General features: G+C 35.7%; 1 protein-coding gene across 1 annotated transcript in view; it reads left to right on the forward strand.

Moving 5' to 3' along the window:
- The window catches only part of bor (ATPase family AAA domain containing bor), a 353851-nt gene that overhangs the window by 249810 nt on the left and 87000 nt on the right, over positions 1–17041 (forward strand). The window contains exon 11 of the mRNA XM_090394748.1: positions 4096–4166. Within this exon, the coding sequence (XP_090250874.1) occupies positions 4096–4166 (71 nt within the window). The remainder of the gene's footprint in view (positions 1–4095; positions 4167–17041) is intronic.

Raw genomic sequence — 17041 nt, forward strand, 5'->3', positions numbered from 1 at the left:
TTTCTACTTTGTTCTGAAATGGTAATGTTTGTTTTATAATAGTACTTAGTTATAAAACAATGAGTATTTAAGAATTTTTTAATAGTTACGTTGAGGTCAAATGGACCCTCACCCTTTTAGTCTTTTTTCTTCTATACAGGAAAACCTCGCTTAACGCGAATTCGATATGCGCAATAATCAGTTAGTGGGAGTGAGTGAAATGATACTACTACTACAGGAAAACTTCGCTTAACAGAATTAATTAATCCTCAATTAATGCACACTATGCAAAATCACGTTAAGCAAATACAATAAAGTAGGAATAATTATAATTCATCCATCATTTGGTGCAAATTTAAAAAAAATTAGTATAAGCTATATTAGAGGATAAAATCATCAAAGTTAATAAAAATCAATTGCTTAATTTCTTCTAGTTAAAGGAGATCATTCTCGCTTAACTGTTCTGAATGGCAATGGAGCAAGTTTCTCACATCTTCATTATCCAGTACATTAAATTCAAGCACTTTTCCAATTGTGCTGATTTCTTCAATAATGTTAGATCTTGGATTTTGCGCACGATAAACTAACATAGGCTTGATTTAAAGTTGCCTTCTGCATTGCCTCCTAATAAAAGCGTGAGATGATCTTTAGACACTTTGTTCCTAGTTGAGATGCTTCAGTTTTAGCTAGGAAAGTTTTTGTTGGCATACACGTCCAAAACAGATCAGTTTCATCGACGTTGAATATTTGTAATCATCATAATCACCCTTCTGAATTATCTTTTGCAATTCTTCCAGAAACTTGGCTGTAGAATCTTTATCAGCACTAGCAGATTCCCCCGTTATTTTTTTATGTTATGCAGCCCAGCTTGATTTTTAAAATGGTCAAACCATCCTAAACTTGCAGTAAAGCTTGCACATTCCCCATTGAGTTTCAATGTTTAAAATATTGAGAGTTTTTGCCTGAATATTTCTTGTACTAAGAGGTATTCTTTTTGGTTACAATCCTCATTCCAGAGTGATAGAAGATGCTCCATCTCGATCATTAAATTGCTTCAATTTCAGGTGATCTGCATTCTTAAAGAAGCAGTAGCAACTTTTCCTTGTTCTTTGTATGCTTTGCTCTTATTTAATATAGTCCGAACTGCAGACTGGCTGTATCCCAGGTCTCACACAATCATTGTATTACTACTCCACTTTCATGTCTCTTAATGACTTCCAGTAATGACTTTTGAGTATAATAAAGCCTTATAGGTATCTAAATTAATATAAAATGAAGGAAAAGTGATTGAGCAAGAGAACAGAGTTTGAACGTGCGCTTGAGATGATAACTTTTTGTCAACTGCTGAGCGTCGCCGGTCACCGCCTGCAGCACTGCCACTGCCTACTGGTTGCTACGTTGACAAGTGCCACCGCTCACTGCAGATTGGTAACAAAAAATTTTGCTACCAATTTAATATAGTCCGAACTGCAGACTGGCTGTATCCCAGGTCTCACACAATCATTGTATTACTACTCCACTTTCATGTCTCTTAATGACTTCCAGTAATGACTTTTGAGTATAATAAAGCCTTATAGGTATCTAAATTAATATAAAATGAAGGAAAAGTGATTGAGCAAGAGAACAGAGTTTGAACGTGCGCTTGAGATGATAACTTTTTGTCAACTGCTGAGCGTCGCCGGTCACCGCCTGCAGCACTGCCACTGCCTACTGGTTGCTACGTTGACAAGTGCCACCGCTCACTGCAGATTGGTAACAAAAAATTTTGCTACCAATTTAATATAGTCCGAACTGCAGACTGGCTGTATCCCAGGTCTCACACAATCATTGTATTACTACTCCACTTTCATGTCTCTTAATGACTTCCAGTAATGACTTTTGAGTATAATAAAGCCTTATAGGTATCTAAATTAATATAAAATGAAGGAAAAGTGATTGAGCAAGAGAACAGAGTTTGAACGTGCGCTTGAGATGATAACTTTTTGTCAACTGCTGAGCGTCGCTGGTCACCGCCTGCAGCACTGCCACTGCCTACTGGCTGCTACGTTGACAAGTGCCACCGCTCACTGCAGATTGGTAACAAAAAATTTTGCATAACATGAAAAAATCGCATTAACTGATTAATCACTCACTTAATCTGGAAAATAGTATCGTTTCACTCATTCGCACTAACTGATTATTGCGCATATCGAATTTGTGTTAAGTGAGGTTTTCCTGTATTTCCAACCTCAAGCAATTGATTAATCATTTAATACGTTTTTTTGTTGCAAATCTGCTGCCAAACAATGATTTTTCCTTCATTTTGTTTTAATTTTAGATACCTATAAGACTTCATTATATTTAACTCCTGATACGGAAAAGAGAAAGACTGATAAAAAAAAAAAAGCAGCAGTAATAAAGGAACTGTGTGCACGAGGTCTTATCTCACTGTGCAAATGATTTCATTGGTTTTAATAACCTGTCTGATGACATTATTAAAGAAATCAGTACAATTGGAAAAGAACTTGGATTTAATGAACTGGATAATGTGAGAAACTTGCTTGATTCCCATTCAAAATAGTTAAGCGAGAATGATCTTCAAGTAGAAGAACAGCGTGCATATGAAGAAGAAGATAAGGAGTGCAAACAAGAAGAGAATGTTACAACTAAGAAGCTAACTGCAAAAAAACTTGGGTAGTTTTCAATCACATCGAACATGCTAAGAAAATTTTGTTCGATGCTGATCCTGATATGGAACAAAGCTTTGAAGTCTGCCGAAATATTGATAAAGCGATCGCCAACTATCGCAGATTGCATGACAAAATGAAAAAGTCAAGTACTATTCAAACATCTTTACTTAAATTTTTTGTGAAAAAGTAGCTCAATCAAATGTTTAGATGTTAAATAAAAATTTAAGCAATTGATTTTTATTGACTTTGATTTTATCCTCTAATATAGATTTATACATTTTTTTTCCCTTCAAATTTACGCTAACTGATGGATGAATTATAATTATTCCTATTGTTTATTGTATTTGCTTAACTCAATTTCGCTTAGTGTGCATTAATTGAAGGATTAATTAATCACTAAGCGAGGTTTTCCTGTACTTAAAATATAATTATTTTATCTTGTCTTCAATTTATGTATAGGCTCAGTAGCCTGGATTTTTGGATGAGAATAAGATGGTTAATTCTGGATTCATAGTAAAAAAAAAAAAAAGTCTTGACATTTATTGATTTTGAAAAGGCATTTGATTCAATCTCAACAATAGCTATTTTAAAAGCCCTAAAAATGAAGGAATTAGAAAAAAAAAATTTATATACTTAGTCGTATGTATAAAAATGTAACTGCATCTATAGAATCAAGGACAAATATGAAATTTCCTATGAAAAAGGAAGTTAGACAGGCAGGTTACATTTCACCTAAATGATTTACTGCAACTCTACAAGAGATTTTTAAAAATGTGGATTGGAAAAAATAGAGGAATTATAGTAAATGGGAAAGAACTAAATCAACTATGATTTACTGATGACATTGTTCTTTTATGAAACTCTGCGTAACATCTTCAACAAGTGATCGATGAATTGAATTCGAGAATTAAATGTAAACAAAGACATAACAAAAATAATATATAATAAATACATCATCAAAAAGGCAGTACAAATGGAACACTAGGAAATAGATATAGTAATTTCCTATGTTTATTTAGAACAAAAGATAACAGCAGAGTGAAACTGTAAAGAAGAAATCATATATAGACTTCAGCTTGGTTGGATAGCCTTTGGAAAACACCATGAAGGAAAAATAGACTCAAAGGAAACATCCCAATCTACCTTAAAAGATAAATATTCAGCAGTTGTATACTTCTGGTCAAGACATATGGAAGTGAAACATGGACAATGACTAAAAATTTGACCAACAAGTTGAGGATTACTCAGAGAAAAATGGAAATATCATTATATTACTTGGTATTACCATTCTAGATAGAAATCACAATATTTGGGTCAGAGCTTAAGTCATTGTCATATAAGAATCATGGCCTTTTCGATAAAAACAAATACATGATAAATTTAACAGCACACACAAAATATAGCTCCATATGATATTCCAAAACATTTTTATTATCTCTTTGTTTAGGAATCTATAAGTGAAGACCTGAGATCAGCTCTAAATGCATTTTTGTATCGAACTGGAGAACCATCACATAAGTAGGTTATAAGGTTTATATTAACTTGTATTTGTAATTTATAGTGTTTTTGAATTTAAAAAAATTGCATGTAAATATTTCAAACTAATTTTGGACTAACACCAATTTTCACAACACCAATCAGGTAACTTTGTTAGGCATATAGCCAGAATTTACTACTACAAGTATCAAAAAGTTAAACATAGGTCATAGTTATTTTACACATTACTACCTATTGAGTAGTGATGACATGCCTGTGGATGAGCATTATGATTCCGTTTTAACCATTCATTATTCTTTAATCGACTGTCTCTATTATCTTAGTATAGCCATTTTTGCATCATTCTTAGCCATCTGTCTCAGTCCTATATCCTCAGATGTAATTCTTCTGTTTTTACACTTTTACAGTATATCAGTATGTATGATTTTATTAATCTATTTGTGTATGTGTAATTTTATCATTGTACACTTTATATATACAAAACTGTTATTTTGTTCTTAAAAACTTGTCTCTAGTTTTTAATATGGATGTGGCACATTTTGGCCATAGAATCATCTTTGAATAAAAAAAAAGATTAGGCAGAAAATTGCTTTATCCTTTTATTATTCAAAGCTCTCACATGATTTGCACCTCCCTAGTTAAAACTGCATAAACATGCAATTCATTAGAAGATAAAACATTTACCTCACTTATATACAGTTACTTAGATGCTGTGTTGCTAGATCCAGTGTTTTTGATCCATGAGTTCTCTGTTGTGTGCTCTTTAGGTAGTTATCCCTCATTATATATAAATTATCTTTCTGTTGTCTTGCATGCTTTAGCCCAACTTTCTCTCTCATAATTGGAATCATCCATAATGATAGTTTCATCCGTAATAATGGATGGAACTATCCCTTGTAGGGGTGCTTAAGGGGTCAAAGCTGTATAACTGAGAGGAGACCTCCACATAGCCTTTAAAGGAATGCGGAGAAACAGATCAGGGCTTCTGACCTAATGTCCAATCCTCACCTTCTCGTGGTGCACCTTGTTGGGTATCTATCTGGATACTGAATGAACGAGGATGAGCTGGCAATTTGAGATTTAGCCGACCAAATTGTATTCTTATTGGTTAAACCAAAATAGAAACTGATGGTACAACATGACAAAATTTCATGCTGGCTGGGGTGTTGCCCAGTTCAACAAGCCCCTCCCATTGTTTTCACCAGGGAACCAGGGCGAACAGCGAAAAGTCAGCTACTGGAACAAATCTGAAAACACACCCCAACTCAACATCACCAGAGTTAAAGATCGGTACTATCAACATAAGAAGCCTGAATGGCAAAGAAATGGAGCTAGCTGAGGAATTAGATAAGTACCAGATCGACATAATAGGGGTGACTGAAACAAAAAAGACAAAAACTAGTGAGATCTTTCAGAGCAATAAATACAAAATGTTATATTCAGGCAATGACAATCAAGGAAAAGAAGGAGTAGCCATAGTATTCAACACAAAATACGAGGCTAATCTTCTTGAATTGCAGGCAGTCTCAAGTAGAGTAACGTGGTCAAATATCAGAATGGGGAATTGGACAATGAGACTTATTTGTGCCTATGGTCCCACAGAAGGTTTTACTAAGGTAGAAGTGGAGGAATTTTTTGATGCTTTAGAAAAAGCAACTGACACAATGAAAAATGAAAAGTTGGTCCTTGTTGGGGATCTAAATAGCAGAGTAGGAAATGATTGTGAGACATACAAAAATATTTTGGGAAAATTTGGAGAAAAGAGCAAAACTAATAATAATGGCAAATATCTGTTGGATTTCTGCTCAGGACATGGACTGGTTATTACTAACACCATGTTCCAACGTAAAAATGTGCACAAATTCACATGGAGAGAAGAGGCAAGGAATAAGAAAAGTCTCATTGACTATGTTATTGTTGATAGTGATGTTTTCTCCCTGGTGCAGGACACCAGAGTGTACAGAGGATTTGAAATTGGAAGTGATCACTATTTAGTCTTGAGCAGGATAAAATTGAATTTCATATTGAAAAGAATAACATGTAAGAAAGTTTTAAAGCGAATAAAAGTTGAGCAGCTCTCAGATGTGAACTGTACACAAAAATACACAAAGATTATTGAAGAAAAAATGAAAGAGTTTGAGAACAGGAACCAAACCTTGCAGATTCAGTGGCAAGCCTTGAAGAAAACCCAGATTGATTCAGCTAGAGGGCATGCGGTGAAGTTGTCTGCAAGGATAGAAAAATCAAACTCCATGGTGGACACAGTAAGTTAAAGAGACAGTGAAGGAAAAGAAAAAAGCATATCAAAAGTTCCTGGCACATAAGTCAGCTTGTGCTCTTAGAGAATACAGAGACAAATGTAAGAAAGCTAAATAATTTGTAAAACTAGCTAAACAAAAGTCATAGGATGACTTTGGCAAGAACATAGAAAATAAATATCAAGAAGGTGGCAAAATATTCTGGAGGTTGTTGAAGAAGCTTAAGAATGGAGGAAAGAGTGCTGTAAAAGGAGTTAGAGATGAAAAAAGTGACATGAAAACGGGAGAAAAAGATATCCTTGAAGTATGGAGTAATTACTTTGAAAAACTGCTAAATGAAACAAGCAGTGATGACAGCACAGTGGTAAAAAACACTGACCAGGTATGCAGTCAGGAATACATATCCATACTTGAAGTAGAAAAAGCCATCAAAGGCATGAAATGTGGAAAGGCAGCAGGAGTAGATGATATTCGACTAGAAATGCTGAAGTAAGGTGGTATAAAAGTATTACAGTGGCTGCACTGCATAGTTCAGAATGCCTGGACAGAGGGACGAATTCCCGATGATTGGAGTAGAGCTCTCATAGTATCCATATATAAAAAGGGAAATAAAAACTGAATGTGAGAATTAAGAGTTATTTCCCCACTGAGTGTTCTTGGTAAGATATATGCAAGTATACTTGAGAAACGGTTGACAAGAATTGTGGAAGAAAAACTTGGTGAAGAACAAGCTGGATTCAGGTCAAACAGAGGCTGTCAGGATCAGATCTTCACTTTATGACAAATAGTGGAGAAATCATGGGAATATAATAAAGATCTGTATTTAAGTTTTGTCGATTTGGAAAAGGCATATGACAAGGTTCCAAGAGAGAAGCTATTCAATACGTTACAGTTATATGGTGTCAATGGGGCATTATATCAAGCAATACTTAGTCTTTATTTGAGTTGCAAGTCAGCAGTTAGAATTGAAGGAAGTACAGGAAGATGGTTTAATGTTAAATCTGGTGTGAGACAAGGATGTACATTATCCCCACTGTTCTATATGTTATCGCCATTTATCTATATGGATCACATTATGAAGGAAAGTGGTATTAAACCTGATATCAAAATTGGAGATGTTAATGTCAGCTGTTTGCTTTATGCGGACGATGTTATACTTCTAAATAAATCCGCTACAATTCTGTAAGATTCACTGACTAAATTGAATAACTGATGTAATAGATATGGTATGAAGGTCAGCAATAAAAAGACAAAGACAATGAAAATAGGCAAAATCATTGAAAATGTCAACTGTGTTGTGAATGGAGAACCTGTGGAATAAGTAAAACATTTCAGCTACTTAGGCACCATTTTTAGTGAAGATGGTAAATTAAATATAGAAATAGACAACAGAATCAACAAAGCTGGTATGGTAGGAAGTCAATTGAATAAATTCATATGGAGTAAGAGAGAAATTAGTTGGAACACTAAATTAGTTGTATACAAGACAGTGTTCAAACCAGTTTTAACTTATGGAAACCGTGAGCTGGTTCAGAAGTAAAATACTTGACCAAAGACTAGAGACCGCAGATATGAGAGTCCTGAGAAAGATTAGAGGCATGAACAGACGGCATCAATGGCAATATCATATTAAAAACGAGGATATTAGGAAAGAACTTGACATTGTCAGCATCCAGGAATGCGTTAGCAGAGCTAATCTTAGGTGGTATGGTCGCTTAAACAGAATGGGCGAGGAAAGATTGGCAAAACAATGTTCTCTGCCAGGTTAGCAGGAAAACGACTCATAGGAAGACCAAGATATAGGTGTATTGATACAGTACAAAGTGCCTTAGACGATAGAAATATAAGATCTGATAATGTTGTAGTCTTGACAAGTAACAGACTGATTTGGAGGAAAATTGTACATAGGAAGTTAGTAATGAGGTAAATTTTTCATGTAGTACTATCATATCCTGTACACCCCTTGAGGGTACATGGCTGGAATTTGATGATGATGACTATCCCTTGTAACAGCAATTGTATATTTTATTCGGTTAAATGATATCTCATACCACTAGCCTCAGGCTCATTGCCAAATTTTTGACATCAATGTATTTTCCAGTGTTGGTTTCTTTCTAAAAACAGAAACTGAAGTTTCCCATCTGGCATGAAGAATGAAATCTAGAAAGGAAATCCAATGGCTGTTTGCTATTTTATGTGTAAATTGTGTCATACATCCTAGGATTCATGAATTAGCATTGATCAAGAAAGTTTGGATACCAAATCTTGATCACCAGAAAAATATCATCCTTATATCTGTCACACTGAAGACATCAGGTGGATATTTTGGATATGTTCAAAACGTTTCATGAAATAATTAGGGAGGTTAAGGAAAGAGGCGTATCCATCTCCATATTCTCATTTGTTTCTAAAATTTATTCTATTTGTTGGTAAAGCCTCAAGAGATACTGCTGCTCGGACTCAGGTATGTAGTGGTGGATCCAAGTTTCATCTACAGTCACGAATTAACGCAAAAAATCCTGCGAATTGCAATTAAACATTACCAAACACTGCATTGAAATGTCTTTCCGCATGCATTTTTCATTGACAGTCAACAATTTTGGCATCCATCGCGCAGACAGCTTTTTCATGTGCAATTTTTTGTGTGGGATATTATCCACCCATTCAGTTGAGATGCCTACAATCTCATCAGTCTCGTGCACTTTCACTCGCAGTCTTCCATAACGATATTTTGTCAATCATTTTCTTTGTAGTGACCTCAATCGGGCATCTGCAGCACGCTTCATCTTTGATGGACTTATGACCATGTTTAAACTCATTTATTCAAAAATAAATAGCCTTTATTGCTGGTACAGAGTCCCCATGAAATGCATCTAACTTGGCTTTAATCTGTGCAGCCATCCACTTCTTCAAATATAAGTGTTTAATCACTGCATGAAACTTGTTTTTCTTCATTTTTATGAAAAATATGAACACGGTCATTTTAAATGTTTGCCAAACAAGAACTACGCATCGCACGTGGCTAAAATTTTGCCAGGGATCATGAAAAAGATGATACGTGCCAACACTGGTATCAATGAAAGAATTGTGTCGCTGTCTATTGGAAATTTACCAAAGTTTTCAAACAACCCTCATGCAAGTTACATGATCTTCTTGCTTGTGAATTTTTGGAAGACATTTTTAAATATCAGCCTCACATACCAGAGGTCCCCAAGATCTATGACAGAACAGTGCCATGTGTGGGCATCTGGTTAGAGAGAAGAAAGGAATTTGTCAATTTGTGTCTTAAAGAGCCGAGGATTATAATCATTAGAGAAAATGTTATGGAAAAATAGCAGAGATAGGAGTGAAGGAGATGGATGAGAAGTGAATTCAATAAGTTTGGATCTGAACTGTATGTGGGCATTGACTAGCAGCTGCTCATTTTCATATGCGAGTTTAAGGAAATGGAGGAATGGTAGGGGCCAGTTCAGGTGGAGTATTGTTCATGGAAATGCTTACAGAAAAGACCTAATGCAGCAGCAGAGAGTGCCTATGAGAAAGTGACTGAAGGGAGTCAGTGAGAGAGAGAGAGAGGGGGGGGGATCATCAGTTGAGTGAATAGCTCTCCTCTGAATACAATCAAGCATTCTGAGGAAGGTCTTAGGTTCAAATGTGAGAATAATATTCTAAGGTAATGCAGATTTGAGATATTCATAAAGTGTCAGGAGTTGATCAGGAAAGATGCATTGTTTAGAATGCAAGGGGGGGGGGGTTGCATATGGACGTAATTTGTTTGTGTCAGGATAGGTTAGGTGTAAAAGTCATTATCTAGAAGTATGACCATGGTAGGTCTTGAGCTTCTTTTATAATTTCAGCATCCCAGGAGAAGTCATGTATGAATTTGTTCAGTCTAAAAACTTGTTTTTTATCATTGCTGAAGCCAAAACCGGTAGATCTAGTTTGCCTCAACTGGTATCTGACTCACAGTGTGGTCACAAGCCCATATACTGCTGATTCCAAAATGAAGGAGAATGAAGGGTCTACCATCAAACTATAAGTTTTTTCTCTAGTAGAGTGACTTCCCCATCCTCATGTGTTTTGGCACTACAACAAAGATAAGTGGGAAGATCCCAAAGACTATGATTCCTCCTCCTTGTCAGACTGCTGTTTCAGTTCTTGGAATCCAGATATTTGTTTTGATTTTGTTACAGAAATTATCCATGTTGGAATGAGTTCCTTCATTCACTATCCTGTCCTGTTCAGAATGCTTGCTCAGTGGTTTTCTCCGGGAGGGATACCAAAACAATGAAAAAACAGTCAGGACTACATGAAAAGAACTAAAAGGACTGGAAATGGATAAATATAACTTCCTTCTTACACCAGTAGAATTTGTGCCTTCTGGTCCCTTTCAAAAGTGGTTGGATTCAGTTTTTGTCCCTCTGTGCTTCCACTTCTCACTCACCTGTGGCAGTATTACAATCACCTAAAGATAAAATTGGTCTCCTAGCATTATTCTTCTCATCCAACTCATAAATGATCAAATCAAATCACCTTCATCTTTACCTGGAACATTGCATTGTATATTTCATTTTAACCTTTTGCCAGAAAGACAACAGAAAACTGTTGATTAACCGGATGACAAAAAAATAAGTCTTCTGGTCCTGTTGGTATCCCACTTGATGTGTTACTCAACTGAAATATCCTTTACTATTTCTTTTTTATTGTATAGCAATTGTCATTGCAAATGCAGCTGATTCCAAAAAAAAAAAAAAAAGACTTACCATCAAACTGTCAACATATTGCTCTCAGCCATGTTTTGTCTGAAGTAATGGAGAATTTTTTTCCCCTTGCTCAAGATGCTATTTTTCATCTCTTAAGCTACTAGCTATGTGCACATAGTTAGACATGAAAAATAACAACCATAGAAATATTTGAAGAAGAGACATGATGCAGAAACTGCCCTCACAATTGGAATGCTCTACCAAAAACCTTTCTAAAAATACTTGTTGCTGTCCAGAAAAGGTCAGTTCACTTAATTGACAATCTCTCTCTCTTTCACAGTCAGTTTCTGCATTGTGTCTTTTAAAAGATTCCTATGACTATTGTTTAGAAGAACTGCCATCTATCATGCTCCAACCATTTCACTTACACCTACAATAAGATGAGCATCAGCTGCTCAACATTCTTTTATAGTTGAATTGCTGCCTCACTGAATCTACTACTGCCATCTTTTATTCTGTATACCTCAGTTCTGTGGAACAACCTTTCCCATGAAGTATTATCCAAGGATTATATCATCTAGCACTTCTAAAAGAATATCAGATTTCTTTTCTCTTGACCCCTGATTAAAGATCACATTGATTTCTTGTTGGTCCTATGACTTCTCTTATATGAAAGTGATATTAAAAAGAAAAAAAAGTTGAGAAATCATGGATATATAATAGGAATCTGTATTTAAGTTTTTGTAGCTCTGGAAATGGCAGAAAGGAAATGGAAAAGGTATTGAGAGAAAGGCTGTTCTTCAAAATGCTGTAGTTATTATTATTAAGAGAGACCTCCAGGGAGTCAGGGATGCATCGAGGGATGCCACATACTACACCAGCTATCATACTTATTCTTGAATTCATTCATACTGCTTCCACACACACACAACATCCAATGGCAATCCATTCCGATCACGCACCACCCTATGAAAGAAAAATCTCTCACCACCTTCTTAGCACGTTCATTCTCAGCTTCCAAGGATGCCCTCTTGTCCTTTCCCCATCCTCCATAAAATGAAAAATTCCATCAACTGAAATCCTGTATGAACCTTTCAGATGTTTGTAAGTCTCGATCATACTACCCCTCTTTCTCCTGTTTGCTAGCGTATGCAGCCTACAAATTCTCAGTCTGTCTTCATAATCAGTATTCCACAATCCTGATATCATTTTTAACACACTCCTTTGAATTCTTTCCAATATATCAGAATCACAAAGGAAACTAGGAGACCAGACCTGCACACAGTAGTCCAAGTGAGGTCTTATCAAGGCCTTGTAAAGAGGCAAAATGACATCCTTATCTTTACACGTGAACATTTGTTTCAGCATTGCGATTGTCTTTTGAATTATATTTGCAATCTTTGCTACATGGCCCCTGAACTTCAACTTCCTATCTACTAACACTCAAAGATCCCTAGCCTCATCAGTTTCTTCTAGCATAATCCCACTAATGTAATAAGACATTGGATATCTAATCATGCCGAAGCAAATGACTTTCCATTTACTGACATTGAACTGATACCCATTTTCAGCTGCCCATAATTCTCAGCCAATTCAAATCATTCTGCAAGTAGTGCATTTCAGCAGCATTCCTGATTTCCCTACCTATCTTTGCATCATCATCAGCAAATCGCTGTATGTTGCTTGTCAAAGCTTTCCCAGTATGATTAATGTATAGATTGAATAACAGTGGACTAAGCACTGATCCTTCTGATACACCACTTGTTACCTTAAATTTTGCATACTCACATCCCGTGTATACCACGGGATGTGAGTATGCAAGATTGGCTGACTGACAGATACCAGTTTTTGATATCTGTCAGTCAGCCAATCCTCTTATCCACACTAATATTTTATAATTCAACCCCATATTCTGCAATTTATGCAACAATCTTTCATGCTGTATTCTGTAAAAAGCCTTAGCAAAATCCAGAAGTATCATGGTGTATCCATTCCCCTTGTCCAGTTCAATGTTACCATTGAATCCTTGTGGGTTGTCTTTAGCTTGCAGATCCAGTTTCTTTTCCTACTCAGACTTATCTTTCCATACAACAGTTGTGACTATTCTAGCCTGCTCCTTATAGTTTTTCATAATGGACATCATCCTTATGCACACAATATTGCTTCCACATCATAGTTTCTTTTGAATCTCTTGCTTAATAAGATTACCCTATTCATTCTTCAAACTCTCAGGACACATTCTGATATTGCATCATTTAAGTATTTTTTAAATGCTTCCCATGCACTGTCAATATTCTTCCCGTTCAGCAACCTATACCATTCCACGGAACTCAGTATACTCCTCAGTTGATCGTAATTTCCTGCTTTGTAGTTCAGCACGTAATCCTTTCCACATGGAACATTCATAAACTTCGTCACTTCCCAAGTGAGTGTGCATGATCGCTTCCACCAACTGGAGGGCAGAATAGTTATGTCTTTAACTGAAACACCCTCTGTCACTATAATCAAATCTAACACTCTTTGACCTCGAGTTCATGCTGTCACGTGCTGCTTGAGGAAGTTGTCTCGCAACAGCGAGACAACTTCCTCAAGCAGCACGTGATTTTCTAGTAGTAGAAGTAGTAGTTTTTTAGTAGCACTAAAATCTTCTCACGAGATTTTAGTGCTACTCAGTCAATATTTGGATAATTGAAGTCCCTCATTTTGATTACTCTTTTAGCACTCATCATCTCTATTTGGAGATGCATTTCTTCACCACTAGCAACTGATCCACCAGGTTTGTAACAACAGCCCGCTATGCAATTGATCTTGTTAGATTCCATCTCCTACCAGATGTCTTCAAACTCACTGCCACATGAAAAATTGTTACTAGTATTGCAATCATAGCTCTAAATTCTAACTGGATTCAAGATATTTGATATCATTAGCAGCATGCTCCCCTCCCTCTCCTATCCTGTCTTTCCTTCCTAAAAATACTGTACCCTTTACACTCAATACTAGTTAGTATCTCTGATTCTGACAGCCAGGTTTCACTAATACCTACAATCTGAGGTCATAACATATTGACCAAGGCAATGGTTTCTGATACTCCTAGCATTCGTGTATAGAATATACCTGCATGTTCTTTTGTATACTCTTGTCAGCGGTCTGCATGACACAATTGGACAACTTGCAGATCTCTATTCTTCTCTAGTGTGTTTTTTCCATGATTACCAGGAGGGAATTGTACTGTACCAGTCTGATACTATTCCAAACCTTTTCAAATTCTAATTAGAATTTGAAAAGATATCCAAAGATGTTTTGATGCAAAATTGGAAATAAGTCAGTGGCATTAAACTAGATATAAAAGGTGGAGATACACATCTCAACTCTTTACTTTATGTAGATGTTATACTTCTAAATAAATCCAGTGCAAGTCTTCAGGAGTCTTTGACTAGATTGAATAAATGCTATAACAAATTTTGGGTGAAATTGCCAAAACATTAAACTTGCAGTATATGACAGTGTTCAAACCGATTTTAACTTGTGGATCTGTGTGTTGGGTTACAAAAGAATGCAGTTAATCAAAGATTAGGGACACAGACTTGACAGTTCTGAGAAACAGTTGGAGTAATTGAACAGATGCATCAGTTGCAGAATCATGATGTTATGAGGATATCTCTGACTTTATTAGCATTGAAGAATATGTTTGCAGAGCTAATCTAAATATAGGCTCTATATTGCTCTGTATAATGTTCTATTTACCTCATATAACCAGAGTGTTTTTAACAGATTTTATCTGGGCACCTTGTTGTATTCCTTTTCCAGATTTAGAGAACTTAGTGCAGATGTATGTTATATTCCCAAAAGCTCCAACTATTTGTCATAAAGCAAAAATCTGATCTTTACAACTTCTGTTTGGTTTGAACACAGCTTGTTATTTCCAAGTTTCTTGTCAAAATATTTCTCAGTGTCTTCTTAAGTATGCCAGTCATCTGGAATTCGATCTGAATTACGCAGGTTAGCCACTGCAAAACTTTAATACCTTCATATTTGAATATTTTGGAGCTAATATCATCTGCTCTAGCTACCTTTTTATATTTCAGGCTTTTTTTTACCCTAAGTATTCATATGTATTCCTGTTTGCATTCCTCTGTTTTTTGCTACTGTTCTGTCATTGTTTTGTTTAGCAGTCTTTCAAAGTAATGACTCTAGACATGTAGGGTATCCTTGTCTTCTGTTTTCATGTCACCTTTATCATCTTTGATTCCTTTTACAGTACTATTTTCTCCATTTTCTAAGCTTTTTCAATAGCCTTCAGAACATTTTGCCAACTTTCTCATGTTTAGTTCTTTTACACATATCTTAGTTCTCTTACAGTTTTCTCTGTATTCCTTTAGGGTATCTGCCATCTTATTTGGTAGGAACTTTTGGTGTGTTAACTTCTTTTCACTAACTGCCTCTTTAACTTATTGTGTCTACCATGGTGTTCTTGTTTTTCTAGCATTGCAAGCAACTTTGCCATATGCCTCCCTAACCTAATCTTTTTTTTTTTTTTCAAAGTTTGCTACTGAGACTCCAAGATTTGGTTCTTGTTTTTGAATTGTTTCATTTTTAATTCAATAATAGTTTGTATAGTTGTCTATAGTTTATCCTACTTAAAACTAAGGGATGGTCACTTCCAATTTCATATCCTCTGTACTCTCTTGTATCCTGAACAGGCATGTAGATATCAACAATGACCCAGTCAATAAGGAATTTCTTATTACGTTTGTCTTCTCTCCATGTGAACTTCAGCACTATGGTGTTAGTAATGACTATTCCTTATCCTCAGCAGATACTTACCGTTGTTATTAGCCTTACCCTTTTCTCTAAATGTTCTCAAAACGTTACTGTATGTCTGGTGGGATTCATTTCTTACTCTGCTGTTTAGATCTCCAACAAGGATCACTTTTTTCCATTTTCTTTGTTAGCTGCCTACTCTAATGATTCAAAAAATTCCTTCACTTCTTCCTTAGGAGAACTTCCTGTGGGACCATAGGCATAAATAAGTTTCATTTTCCATTTCTCCAGTTTGAAATTTGTCCACATAACTTTTGTTGAAATTGCTTCCAATGAAGAAGTTAATCTTCATTGGAAGGATAGCATTCAACAAAAGGTGAATGCTATCCTTCCATACTTCTTCCTTTCCTTGATTATTATTGCCTGAATATAACAGCCTATACTTATTATTTGGTAAGATCTCACCTGTTTTTTTTTCTTCTCTCATTAATGCCAATTATGTCCACATAGCACTTTTCCAGTCCTTCTGCAAGTTCAGTTTCCTTTCTATTAACACTCCTTATGTTGATGATTCTTATCCTCATTTCTTCTGACATTGGGTTTGTTGTTCTTCTAGATGTTCAGTTGGAATTTGTTCCATTGTTGCTGACTTTTTCACTGCCAGTCCTGGTTCCCTGATGAAAACCTCAAGGACTTTTTTTAACACCAGGTAATGTCCCAGCTGGCATGAAATCTCATTATGTTGTACCATCATATGCATTTCTGGTTGAAGCCAGTTGACAGTACAGTTTGATTGGCTAAGTCCCAAATTGCCAGCACATCCTCATTTGGTCAGTATTCAGTGGATACCTTCTGACAAGGCATGCCACATGAAGATGAGGATTGGACATTAGGTCAGAAGCCCTAGTCGGTTCTCTGCATTCCTTAAAGGTGACGTGGAGTCTTCTACTCCTAGTTATTTGGATTTGACCCTTAAGATTTGAAATAGGAACTTATTACCATTTAATTTTGAGCAAGATAAAATTTGAATATCTTATTGAAAAGAAAAGTGTATAAGAAAATTTTTTAAAAAAATCAAAAAGTCAAGCAGCTTTCAGAACCAAACTGTATCATAAAATATAAAATTATTATTTAATAAAAAAGGAAAGAGTTTGAAGACAGGAATCAAACCTTT

The sequence above is a fragment of the Typopeltis vanoorti genome, chromosome 6 (assembly GCF_054136105.1).
Source record: "Typopeltis vanoorti isolate ZY-2024b chromosome 6, IOZ_Tvanoo_1.0, whole genome shotgun sequence".
NCBI classification, from domain to species: Eukaryota; Metazoa; Arthropoda; class Arachnida; order Uropygi; family Thelyphonidae; genus Typopeltis; species Typopeltis vanoorti.